At 34.5% G+C, this 14,347-nt stretch overlaps 1 protein-coding gene across 1 annotated transcript; it reads right to left on the minus strand.

The window, feature by feature from the left end:
- Positions 1-1,972: 1,972 nt before the first annotated feature.
- LOC132549369 (deoxyribodipyrimidine photo-lyase-like) lies at positions 1,973-10,404 on the minus strand. Its single transcript, XM_060213300.1, has 9 exons — positions 10,340-10,404; positions 7,817-7,962; positions 7,128-7,310; positions 6,289-6,447; positions 5,521-5,719; positions 4,370-4,522; positions 3,772-3,893; positions 3,115-3,274; positions 1,973-2,397 (listed from the first exon to the last, which is right to left on the minus strand). Exons 1-9 carry the CDS (start codon positions 10,362-10,364, stop codon positions 2,249-2,251), a joined length of 1,296 nt encoding a protein of 431 aa, XP_060069283.1. The 5' UTR covers positions 10,365-10,404; the 3' UTR covers positions 1,973-2,248.
- Positions 10,405-14,347: the final 3,943 nt, after the last annotated feature.

Raw genomic sequence — 14,347 nt, forward strand, 5'->3', positions numbered from 1 at the left:
CTTTATACACAGCACAAGTTCTTTTACTCTTTTAACATTTTTATATTGGGGTGGGAGTTTGTTTTTCTAAACATATTTTTCATTGTGTCAAATCTTTTCATTGGGAGATCAGACATAAATTTTCAATAATATATAACACCTAAATATTTACACAAGATGACATATATATATATGTATTAAATAAGTGATTATTTAGGTAAGATTAGGTTGGGTAGATATGGAGTGCAAGGAAATGTATAAGGGAGGGTGAAGTGAAGGTCACCTTCATGTTCACTTTTGAAGAATAGTATAGAAACTTTTAAATAATTTAATAAATGATGTTGTAGATTGAGCGAGATAATCTTTTCCGACCCTTCTGGCACTAGTTAACATTCCTCTTTTCCATACTTTTTGCTTTTCACAGTTAATATTCTTTCCTTGAGCTGCTTTCTCCATAGTCATTCCTTTCTTTCTGGTATTTCGGAGTTCTAGTGTTCTATCAACTTTTCACAAGGCTCAGGTCCCAGTTATGTTAAACTTGGTTGGTTTGTGAAAATTTTCAAATATGAGTTTATCAATAATGGAAACATCTTTTATCATGTTTCAGCTGTAGAGTTGTTGAGACGAGTCAAATTGATATTTTTCAGTGTCAGTTTTGCTTGTCCTTCGTTTCTTTCAGCAGCACTAATAAAAATTTGAAATAAACTGATGGTTATCTTTACAACCACCTTTGAGCAGACAGACAAAAAGTGTTAACAGAATGTCAGTGTAACTCTGACTAACAGCCTTATAGCTTGTTGCGGTAATCACTGGATCTTCAAACGGTTAATTTGAGAGGCATGTTTGTATAATTATAAACAATTGTTTAGTATAATTCTTTGAATATAAATACCTTTTAGCAGTCATCAATTCATAGATATTGATTTATGTTTCCTACTTCACCATCTATATAACGAACTGTGTTTCCAAGAACTGAAATGATAGTTAAAACTTGTCTTGAAAAATTATTAGTAGCTCAGTTTGATTGTGTGAGGATATGGAAATGAAACCTTCCAAATGGGTTTGGTCAAGCTCCAATTTCCTAACTGATTTGGTCCCGTTTCAATAAAGCTGTCATAAGGATACCATCTAATCTAATTGCTGTTTCATCTTAATGAACGGTATGAGCTGTATATGTCAAGAGATGCTCACTGACACTTGGACTCTTCTCAGAATATAAGCAGAGATTTACAGGAGATCCTGAGGGTACAAGGAGAACAAGACTTAGTGTTACAGAAGGATTCATGTAAACGTCTTTTGTTTCTTTGTCAATCCAAGTGATGTCAAACTCAAAGTAAATAGAATAGCATGGTAATGTAAGTATGAAACTGACATACATAGACCTTTTACAAACTACAATTACTGGTGTACCATTGGCTAAACTACACACAACAACCACCTTGTGATTTTACCATGCCATCGGATGTAAATATCAAAGGAATGACGGTGATAATTGAACACATATGTTTATTTTGTCACCGAGGTAGTTAATGGTACAATGATGTATATATCTGACACACACTTTATACAAACATACTAACTGACTTTAAACAGTATTCCATATCATCATGATGTATATCTGGCATAAAGATTATACAAACATTTTCATACAAACATACTTACTGACTTTTAACAGTATTCCTCATCATGATGTATATCTGGCATAAAGATTATACAAACATTTTCATACAAACATACTTACTGACTTTTAACAGTATTCCTCATCATGATGTATATCTGGCATAAAGATTATACAAACATTTTCATACAAACATACTTACTGACTTTTAACAGTATTCCGTATCATGATATATATATCTAACACAAAGTTTATACAAACATACAAACATACTTACTGACTTTTAACAGTATTCCGTATCATGATATATATATCTAACACAAAGTTTACACAAACATACAAACATTTTCATACAAACATCTTAATGGACTTATAACAGTATTCTGTATCATAATGATGTAGATATCTGACACAAAAATTATACAAACATAAAAAAACCTACTTTGTTCACTGATTTGTTAAGCTGTCCGAGATTCTATGGGCCCACTCATCTTTATTCATAAAATGCATGCTATGATATGTTAAGACATTTATATACAACTGTTTTTGGATCAAAATATTGGGTAAGACATATAGATGATGATCTTTTCTCTGTACTTTGATGCAGTTACTATCTGGGATATATGATCTCACACGCTGATGAAAGTATCACTACTTTTTCTTGGCCTTGTACTTGCTGACAAATGCAGCTACATCAAACTTCCTCTGACATCCAGCATAATTCATGTATCGTATTTTGCCAAATACTTCCCTCTCCTTCCATCCTTGGTCATGAATGCCACAAATAGACCACATGCAACCTTAGAGAAAAGAACAAAAAATGAATAGAATTCTTCGGACATGAAAATTGATAAAGCCTACAATTAGTTCTAAGATCTCATTGAAGAGCAAATCAGTTGTTTATGTATGATGTTTTCATATATAATTTATCTAAATTGTAGGCAAGGTAAGGAAAATAACATTGTGTAGACTATAAAACCTGGCTAACTTTAGTTAGTATATGTATGGAAGCACAGGAAGATTTCTTGGTCAGTAATCTATCTGGCTTATCACACCTTCCTACCTCCCATCTACCATCGCATGGAAACTGATTGTTTATTCATAGTAACAGTGACCTTGACTTTTGACCTTTCAAGCTGAGAAAAAAACCCATACAAGCACTTTCAATAAGTAAGCACTGAACAAGGTTTGAGCTTGATCTGCTCAAGGAAACTCAAGTTATCACATGGAAACAAAGTGCTGACAGACAGACGGACTGACAGACGGACGGACAGACGGATAGACACCGTGATTACTATAGTGTACCTGCTCTTTCGTGCAGGGCCCTTATAAATAAGGATAGATTAGCACAATGGTTGCACACATATAACACAGCATAACAGTTAAGCTAAGTTCAATGCTACAGTCTTATTACCTGGTATTGCTGAAATATATCCGCTGTAATAAAATCACTGGTAGGCAGAGATTTTTATCTGCTGCCTGGTTTTCCCCTTGACAATATATATACATGTACCTACCAACATAGCCATTTGGATCACGGCCATCCAATGAGAATCTGTCGTTGAGATAGATGGCAGTTGCCAAGGCAACCTCAGGACTTTCTGTCCATTCTAATATTTTCTTGGCCCAGTACATCCTAAGGAAGCCATGCATTTTACCCTCTTGAACCATTTGTATCTGTAAATACAGAAACAGGATTGTAAACATGACTTACCCAGTATACAAATATAACATATACTAGGCAGTATCATAGAGAAGTGAACAACTGGATTTCGTTTGAATGGTTACAACTACTACATATCAACCTGCATGGATGTATCATCGTGATGAGATGATTTATCTAACCAACACAAATATAAGTACTGATCACTAAATCAAAGGCTCTCAAGTGACTATTCTTATTTCTATTTTGATTTTTAAATCTTCTTCTTATCAAATTGACTTCAACCATATACATAATATGTTGTTCACATACAGACATTGGATAACAATGGAAGATGGGTGAAGTTGTATCATATACAATAATTACACAAATTGATCTGAATTCATTTCCATCTCATTTGAGGTTTATGAAACTTGTTACAAAACTTTACTTTTAGTAAACCAAACACTCACTGAAATAAAATTCTTTTGACTTTATCAGATTAAAGTGCACTCCCGTATAAACTGCATACCTGTGCTGCATTCCAGAGATTATCATGAGTTTTTCCTTCAGCCAGCTGCTCCCTTGTATACAGAAACTGTCTTTTGTCAGAGGCATGGATCTTGAGTGTTTGCTTTGCCCAGTCATAGGCACCTACAACAATGAATTTATGTGCGTACAACACGTACACCAAATAAGAGATCCACGACCAATCTTGGCTCCAACCACTGTATATGTCTATATTTGTTCTAAATTTGTTCGTCCTTTCAAATTTCTTTTCTTACCTCTTCTTCAAAGAGTACTTCTCAAGACATAGCAGTAACAAACAATTACTGTCAAAATCCAAAATGGCTGAATGTCAAAATAGCACAACAAGGGACCAAGGGGAACTTAAATATAAAATTTGAAAATGATTCTTTCATTTATCCTCAAAAAATAGTGAAAACAAACTATCACTGTTAAAATCCAACATGGCCAACTCTTGGCCATATTGATTTTCAGACTTGTCCAAAAAGTAGACAATGCTTATCTCTGGACCAGGGAGAACCTCGAAATGAAATCTGGAGCCCAGGAAATCAGAATAATCGAAAATTGCAGGTTTATACAAGACAAAGATATAAAGTACATACCTTCAACAGAATCATAGTTTTTATTGTAGTAGCAGAAATTGTCAGCTAGTTCTCGTCTGATTACAGCCTCCTCGATAAAAGCATTGACACCCTCACTTGACTTGCTGCGATATTTGCGAACTGTAAGGATGCAGCGTTGAACAGAGATCTGCCCTGTTATACACAATCAAGAATCGTGTGTAAATATATTGACAGACATAAAGTACAGAAACACATATTTGGAAAAAATAAAGGTTACGTGGACCTTCAAGGTAAGAATATAGAACTACAGGTATTAATAATGTGTATTCTTTTAGTTAATATTTTATAACTATTTCTGTATTCTTTAAGTTACTAATGTATAACTATTCTTGTATTCTTTTACTTAACATCGTAGATCTGTTCTTATGAATTATAATTTATAAATACCTCTGATTGTACTGAATATTCTGAGCCAGACAAACTCTCTTTGGTTGCTTTATATTATATTAAGACAACTGAAATGCATCTCTTATTTGCTATCATATCTATGTCCTAGAATGCTACCAGCTTGAATTTAATTCTATTTGATCAACAAAGTAAATATCCAAGATGGCCGCCTGTTTGCCACATCGTTTTTCAGATAAGTCCCGAAGTTAAATGGCCATGACTAGGAACGAAAGGAACCTAAATAGGAAATTTGAGAGAGATCAATTGAGTACTTCTCAAGAAATAGTGGTAACAATCTTGATATTCAAAATCAAAAATGGCTGCATGTCAAACATTTTGTTTTTCTGATCAGTCCTAAAATCAAACAGGCACAACTAGTGACCAAGGGGATCCTACATATGAAATTTGAGAAAGATCCATTCAGCAATTCTCACAAAATAGCAATGATAAAAATTGTTTACAGTCAAACGCCGGACGGATGAATTAACAGACAGACCACTGATGTAGGGCGATTTGATTAGCTCACCATCATCAGATGGTGGACTGGAAAACAGAGATTAAAAATTATTTTTGCAATGAAATATAACATATTAATAACATTGGACAGTTCTTTTCTCCAATTGATTAAAAAATCATCTGGTGGTAATTTAGAGAACAATCTAGTGTGGGAGTAAAACTATATGGATTTCCATCAAAACTCTTCAAGATAAAAAAACATTGCAAATGTACAGAGAATAACCCACCAAAGTGTATCCATGGTGACAGATTGCTGAGGGCATTTTTGTTTGGGTTGTTTCTATCTGACGAGAAATAGCGAAGACGGTTGTTACAGAAGGACTCTAGCATGGTGAGGCCTCCTTTAGATCCTGGCGTCGTCCAAGAGACCTCTGGTACTGACTGGTCAACTTCCAGGGAATTCCTAACACTTTCCCAGTCTATAACCTAAAGACATCAGAGATCAACTTTATTTATTTTACAACTATTGCAACACAAGTTATTCCTACTTATATTACCGGAAATCACTTTTCTTGGCTTGGATGTAAGCATGTAAGAGGTCTTACCATGGGAGGTAACCAGAGCAGCCTTGGAATACCCACATGGTCAGTGATGTGACCTCTCACCTTTTCACATCTCTCTATCTCTGAATGGCTAAGTGAAAGTGGAGAGTGTTACCACTCTGCCACCTGACTGACCACCCGACCATCCATCAACACCACATAATATCCATATACATTGAGAAATGTCAGCATTTATTTTTATATGGAATGTAACTTTGTTACAAGTGAACTAACGAATACATCCTTCATATTCAAGGAAATGAAAGAAACCTCCAGTGCAGACCAACATTACCTATGGATAATACATATAAATATAGCAAGAATAAATAGCAAGCAAGCATTATTATTCTGGAAAACTTTACCTCAATATACAGACAGACACATTTGTATGTACCCAAATTATTTATAAAATATATAATGATTGCTTTATAAAACATATATCAGTTTACTTACTTTAGAATTCAGTTTTGATTTGTGAGGGTGTTTGCACACTGGTGGAAATTCTGTAAGGAATCCAGAAAGTTGGTTGTGTATTTTGTTTCTAATGGTCCTAGCACCATATTCCAACTTGGGGGAGGCTTCCCAGCAAGGTACTATGTTATGAGCATCCACCTACTCCACAATGTACAAAGTTTACATCTATATAGAGAAATATATTAAAATCACAGAATTGATTAAAAAACCCTGAAAATTCTTCACACACCAAACCAATTCATGTTTCCTTTATGGTGTAGTTCTGGTTCACTAAATGAATGAATCTGCAAACTTCTGCCATATTTATTATAGTTTCGACCATGAAGTATTTATTCTGTATTATATTTACCTTTTATTTGTTCTCTCATGTACCCCATACAAAACACAATTATCCTCCAAAAAATACAGAATTTTAATTTTTGATGGTAAACCTGTTTTTTATAATGTATAGGAAATAGGATAAAGATCCACAATATAACCTTGATTAGAACTCTTCAACCTCAATTGGAACTCTTCAACCTTGATTGCAACTCTTCAACCTTGATTGGAACTTTTCATGTAATTTGGAGGACAAATTTACACTACACCCGAGTGCGCATTATATCCGCAAATTTACACTATTTGAAGCAATTTCTGTTTTACTCGATGGTCTCCTTTTAAGAATGTTTGGTTTTCATTCCTCCTTTTGTTTGAACATAGACGCTTTTAGCATTACTGGCAAATTGGATTAATATCATCAAGTGGTTAACTGGAACGTCCTTTTATAAAAGACTAACCAATACACTCTTTCAAATAATATATTGTCTTTGATACATTACCTGGCAAAATGGCACGTTTTTTGGAAGGATTTCTTTGACATCATTTGCCCACCCTATAGGTACCCGCAATGGGGAGAAGTCAGTCACCACACCACCAATATCATTGTCTGCCACAAATTTGGGCAAAACATCCTTAGCATAACCTTGCAGTAAGTGAAAGTTGATGTCTAGTGATTGACACTCCTACAACACAGGGAAAACATGGTTTATACTTATAAGTCAACAACAGGTACAAAACATCACCATGACATTATACAAAAACTTTTCATACTGCCTGTATTATGAAAATATTATACAATTAAAAGGAAAAAGCTTTTTGAATTAAGGTCACTTAATTGAGAGCACCAATCTCAGTACACAATTCTTTAACATGATCTTTCCTAACATATATCTGTATGATTTTTTCAAAGCAAATATATGTTTACATGTATATAAGGTTTCATGACATTTCCTTGAAAATTTAAATGGACATCTATGTAAGCTATAATTACTTATTTTAGCAAAGTGAGACATGTCTGAAATACTCTAAACAATTTTGGTTGAATGTGTCAGATAGCATGCAGGACAATAAACCTGGCCTTGGTAAATGAAGCAATATAACCCAAAAATTAGATGATAAGTATTCCTGACAATGGGATTAACATACTTTCTCTGTCAGTAATTTTTATTAAGAAATGGTTAGAACAAACCTGTTCTACTTCTTCCAGCCCCTTTAACATGAAGCCATAATGTCGAATGGTGGCTTCCAGAAATTTGGGTACCAGGCAGAAACACACAACCAAGGGTACTTTTAGTTTCAGAGCCAGTCGTTGAGCATACAGCATGGCCCAGTTATCTGGAATTAAGAGGATATGACAATACTTAGCGACATTAAAATCTTATCAAGATTATATCAATTGCTTAATCATATGAATGCCATATTTTCTACATGCTGATTGGTTGAAACACCTCTTATGGGTATAAATATATTGCCAGGTTACACTGAAACAGACAGAATCTGAGAAGAATATAACAGACCAAAACATGGTCTGATGTTGAAAAGGTAAATTTAACAATCCAGTAACCTGTGCTGCAAACTTTGACCAATCAGAACCACAGAATGTTGCCATATGATAAAACAATGAAATATGACTTTCTCAGGGTTAATAAATCTTTGTATTCACCTGAAAACCTGTCAATAATTGTATAACACTGACAATGTTTACAAACAAAACACTTGTGATCAGTATTTTTAAAGAAAGGTATCTTATTGATGTATAACCATATTACAGATCTAGAATACATTATAGAATGTCCATAATGACAAGACGAAAATTTGCAACGTCCCTGACTATCTGAGGGTTTTTTTTTTTTTTTTTGTTCTACACAATATTTTGTTATTATTTAGATATCAACTTTTAACTATGTAATTATACAGTAAAGATACAATTTCTTTTCTTTAATTCTGAAATCATTGTTTGTATCTTGATAAAATTTTAGCTTGTATACAAATAGATTAAGGTCAATGATACAGTTAAAGTCTGCAATATTTTCTTAATATTATGATGCTTTCAATCTCCAGATAAAACAACTATTTGTATTCATCGACTTTGCTGAACAATTCCTTATCTTATAAAGGAAATGTAACAAATCAGTAAATCTGAAAAATTCACAGCATTTGCAGACTTGAAATTTGATGTCAGCTTAATTGACGACAACACATTAGATTCAATATGTAGCCTTCATGTATTCTTCAGGTATTCATTTTCAAGGAAAAATCTCTGAGCTGAGAGGGAGAGGCCATTTTCAGCAACTTTTTGTCAAAAATCTGATGTGCCATTCATCATAATTCTAAATAAAAGGAACATCAAAGGGGTCTATTTCAGATTTAAGGAACGAAAGTCCCTTGACCTCCCTTCCTCCTGAATTATCCTTGCACTATGACCTCAGTGGAAGATGTCACTTGGTTTTCAATGTTTAAAAGGTTTTGGCCATGACTTTTCAGAATTTGATATTTCAGTCTGAACTAATGTAACAAAAGACCCAGATTGATCTTGTTGCCCACCATTGTTTGGTCTTTACTTGTTCTTTAAAGGTTGGATCTTTTCCCTTCTTTCCTCCTCTTTTCTCTGTTTTTGCTCTTAATGATAAGAAATTTGAACATTACTTTGCAGAAATAGCAATAACAAATTATCGAAGACAAAATTCAAGATGGCCGCCTGTGGGCCATTTTGTTTTCTGATCAGTCTCAAAATCAAACAGGCATAATTAGGGACCAAGGGGACTTACATCTGATGTTTGAGAAAGCTCCATCCAGTCCTTCTCAGGAGATAGACAGAATAAAAACTGTTTACAGACAGACTGACTGACCACGGACATTGGGCGATTTGAATAAAAAAAAGATAAAAAAATGTATGTAGTCCACAATATTCCATCTCTCTCAGCACAGAAGAACATATTTGGATTATGCTAGTGCTGTGTGGTCGCCACATTTACAGAAACATATAGACAAGATCGAGGCTGTACAAAGACGAGCTACCAAAAGTCTCCCAGGGATGCAAAATTTAAGCTATATTGACAGATTAAAAAAGTTAAAATTACCAACTTTGGCCTTAAGAAGAATCAGAGGTGATATGATTGAATTATATAAAATATTGAATGTTTATGATAAAGATTGTTGCACATCTGTACCACTATGGAGAGATGTGGCAGATCGCCACAGCAGTCGAGGAAATTCAAAAAAAATATTCCCCAAACGGAGCAACAACATGTTACGGAAAAACTTTTTTTCAATACGAACAGTATCAATATGGAATAGTCTACCTGAAGAAGTAGTATCGGCACCCAATATAAACTCTTTTAAAAACAAACTGGACAACCACTGGAAGAATCAAGAACTTTATTATAACTATAGGGCAACAATCAAACTTTAACTATAGCTATATTTATGTACATGTGTATTTTCTATACCTGTATATTATGTATTTACATATATGAGTCTGGTGTAGAGGACTTGTCTTAGTCCTGAACCGGAAATAAACTTAACTTAACTTAACTCAACATAAAGCCTGTCCTGCCCAACAACTTTCGTCTACTCTGGTGAATATGCATATTTTGATCATGGAATGAGGTCATGCGATGCATGACATATAAGTGTCAGTATCATTGAGTGTAGTCAGGTACATCTACATGATATAATTGATACACGTGTATAACATTACAATCATTATTACCTTGTACTCGCTGGTCTCTAGACATCCAATACAGGATTCCACTGCATGTCTCTGGAAAGTCCTGACTAACAGATAACACACGCACTCGCTTCTTGTTGAACTTGAAATCCGCAACAGAGCTGCACAAATTACTTCTGGCCCCTGCTATCTGTGATATGAAGTCTCCGTCAGTTTGTTTTGTTGGACTAGACGTCTTTGACAATTTGGATGGGTTTGTTCCATTTTCAGTTAGTTCAGTTGTATCAGAGTTTAACTTCCGTTTACGAGTTTTATTACTCTCAGCCATCACTTTATTGAAAACTGAAATTAAAGAATAAACATTGTATGATATTGTTGAAGATGTAATTAAGTTTAATATGTTACGTCGCAAGTTTAAAAATGCATTATAATTCCTGAAAATATGTCCAAAGCCAAAGTTGGCCCCAAAATATTTAACATGTATCCCTGTCGCATCAGTTTCGGTGGGAATGCAGGATTCAATGCTACATCGATGAGTTGCAACCAAAGAAATACATAAATATCAGCTTCATATATCATTCCAAATAAAGAAGTTCTTCAGAAGCAATTTAAAATGTGCATGCAAATTATCGAAACATTGTTAATACTAAAAAAGGAATGGAATGTCAGTGAATGTCCTACTTCAAGACAACACTGAAGGATTTACTCGGGCGCTTCTTGATGTTTACCAAATCGCACGTGGAGTTTCATAACATCAACATCACGTGATACTAATATCTGGCCGCCAGACCAGGAACTACTAGACACAGCCCGGGACGCGCGGTTCGGTTAACTGGTAAATCGATAGAAAAAGATATTAAAACTTCCATTTATGTTGTACAGATCAAATTTATAAATTGATGTGATAAACACGTAGATAGATATACATGTTTTCCATTTTTTCCCATATCGTTTTGACAATTTCGATACCAAATGTAGTAGGAATGACAACTCTGACTAGAGGCAGAATTGTCGTTCCTTGTAGTCCTTAGTGCACTATCAAAAGCGGAACTTGATGGCTGATTGAGTGGTTCCCAAGGTCTCCATCGTTTGAAAAAAAAAAAAAAAAAAGAGCGAAACTGGACACCGCCGATTTAGATTTTGCTTCAGCCTGATAAAGTTAACATTCCTCATTTAGTTATTTGATCATGTAAATAAATCAATAGATAAATATTGCAGCAATTCGATCTGCATAAATTCGAAGGAAACTTCATTCAAGTCGGTGTAAAATCTAATAAGAACTTGCAAAAAGAGAAGTATTTCAGTATTTGGTACATGTATAACCACGGACTTGTATGTTAGATATATTCTATATTTAAGTCCGTGGTATAACGTACGATCTAAAACGCTCAATATATGTTACCCAAATACGGAACTTGAATGGAGATCAGAGACAGAATATGACACACTTTTCTTTCATGCACATATAATTCACAACTATGAAAGGTCAACTGAAAGCACTGAATTCAATCAGCATCGCTCTTACTTAGCACGAACTCTCTCAGACTATATGAGAGTTATATATGTGAATTGTCTTTATCATATAATATGTAATTTATTCTCTGTTCCGATGTATTCATCAAACGGTCGATACACATGGGACCTGTAATAATCAGTTATTCAGGAGGGCATTTATTTATATTTGTTTTAACTTGCCTAAGTTATTGACTATGTAATGTACTAGCGCATCAGAATTGAAAATCGCTATAAGACGAGATATAAAGTGGATAAAAATGAATATTCCATTCAGTTGTAAAGGATGCAGACTACTATATGTTCCCTACAAGTAAGTCTGGGTTATTTTCTGTTAAAATATTAAATTTCCTTTTATGTCAAGCTTCAAAAGTTTTAAATCATAATTTTAACACAAGAACCATGCCCTAATGTCTTGTGAAAGATGATAATATGACAAGCTGTATAGGGACAGGTTCCTATAGTATACTCATATATCCTATGAGTTTAGGTAACTGAAGGTAATGTTCGAGCTGCCTGGATAGTGCATCAAAGCGATCGGTTGAACCCTGAAGTCTATCAACTCTTCGATTATCAACAAAACAGCACCACAGCAGAAGAGATATAGTGATAGCATAAATGAAGTATTTCAATGATAAGACTCCGCATATAAGGGGAAAAAAATCAATATGAAGTAATTTGGAAGATAAATTGGAATCAATTAAATTACCACTAACCTAAGAACTCGTAATTGTATGTCAGAAATGTAGAGTCAAGAATACTAAACAACACCAAAATGTTTTTCATAAATCAATGTCGCATTGTTGATTTGGCCGGCTGTTTATTTAATACCAGGCTAAAGTAAGCACCATTTGATAATTTAACAAAGGGAACTTGTCGTGAGTGTATTTGCACCTAAACTGCACATAATTGTAAATGAAATATAAAAACGAGAATACATTAAAACTGAATCAGATGCAAGGTGACAAATGTTTGTAAAATTGGTGATTTTTTAAACAACTTTATCAGTTACTTACAGCAAACGTTATGTTGGTCTTTATATTTCAGAAGTTGTCCTTTTGTTTGTTCAGTTTACGTTGATCCGCTGTCCACATATGCAGCGGAACAGCGCCGAACATCGTATTCACGTTGTTGGTAACATGCCTTTCATTCTTTTTTTCCTTTGGTTTTCATTTGTTGAGCCATACAGGTAGAGAGCACATTCTTCAACAAACATCTCGCAATACTTTCCGACATTAGCAATAAATTCTCCACAGGCCGAATATATCACTTAACTCATCCTTCATGCTCCTGGGGTTACGCTCATTTTCGCTCTCTGCACCCCTGGTATATTTCATGGCAAAATTGAAGGTTTTATGTGAGAAACCACGTGGATAAGACGAGAAAATAGTTTGATCCTTTGAAGTATATCAAAGGAATTTTGAGGTCGCATAACGGTATGTTGTAATGGTTTTGAAATTGGGTGTCTCTCCTTTGTAATTTTCAAAGGATCATATCAGTCTGTAGTTGGTTGAAACCCGCTCTAGACCAATCAAATTGCTTCACGTGTACCTTCAGTTCTACCTGGAAATTTTACAGGGATGTCGATAAAATAAATAAATAAATAGTACCGATGATGCACTTGGCGACAATAATTTAGTTGTCCAAATCCAAGATGGAAATATCTTTTATTCCTTAATACTAACCCATTAGATCACCTATCTTTATTTCTCATCTAACAGGGAAAAAACAAGAATTAGGATAAATTTGTTCACTAAAACCCTCCTAACCGGAAGTTAGGGTTTGTAATGCGAACTATTTAATGTCGTTACATAATAAAGAATTGGATGCAGATCGATTTTCTTAGGGGTGAGATGGTGATGTACGAGATCGGAACCAAATATGGTTCTTTGACATTATTTGTTGTCCACGTTTTCTAAGATCAAGAAGCAATCAGTTCAAAAAGCTTTCCGGGAATTAATATTGATCTTATTTGTGATATTTGTTCACCTGATATAAAAACATACACTATGGCCTCTTTCAATGCCCGATGGCATCCTTGACATAGTGACGACGTGTCGTTTTGCATAGGTGTAGTCAGTCACGAGAAATAGTGAAAACTAGCATAGTTAACAATCCGTGTGTTTCCTGCTCGGCTATTTCGTTTAAATGATATTTTGTCACGCTTTATTCACATTTAGATAGACAAGAAGATAGAAGTGTTTAGGTTCCATTGTTTACAGAAATAAAACATAAAACAGAATGCAGCCTAGTGGAGAAAAGTTGTACTACGGCTAGTATAATCCCTAGTGGAGAAAAGTAGTACTACGGCTAGTGTAATCCTTAGTGGAGAAAAGTGGTACTACGGCTAGTATAATCCTAGTGGAGAAAAGTTGTACTACGGCTAGTGTAATCCTTAGTGGAGAAAAGTTGTACTACGGCTAGTATAATCCTAGTGGAGAAAAGTTGTACTACGGCTAGTATAATCCTAGTGGAGAAAAGTGGTACTACGGCTAGTATAATCCTAGTGGAGAAAAGTGGTACTACGGCTAGTGTAAT

Source organism: Ylistrum balloti, unplaced genomic scaffold (assembly GCF_031769215.1).
Source record: "Ylistrum balloti isolate Yb309-2 unplaced genomic scaffold, AGI_CSIRO_Ybal_v1 Utg369618, whole genome shotgun sequence".
Taxonomy (NCBI): domain Eukaryota; kingdom Metazoa; phylum Mollusca; class Bivalvia; order Pectinida; family Pectinidae; genus Ylistrum; species Ylistrum balloti.

Bases quoted from the DNA above. Each gene is read 5' to 3' on its own strand.
- LOC132549369 (XM_060213300.1), bottom strand. From the start codon at position 10,364: ATGTCTAGAGACCAGCGAGTACAAG. The intron at 7,311-7,816 runs GTTTGTTCTAAC...CCTGTGTTGTAG, and splicing joins GGCTGGAAGAAGTAGAACAG to GAGTGTCAATCACTAGACAT. The intron at 5,720-6,288 runs GTAAGTAAACTG...TGATGTCTTTAG, and splicing joins AATCAAAACTGAATTCTAAA to GTTATAGACTGGGAAAGTGT.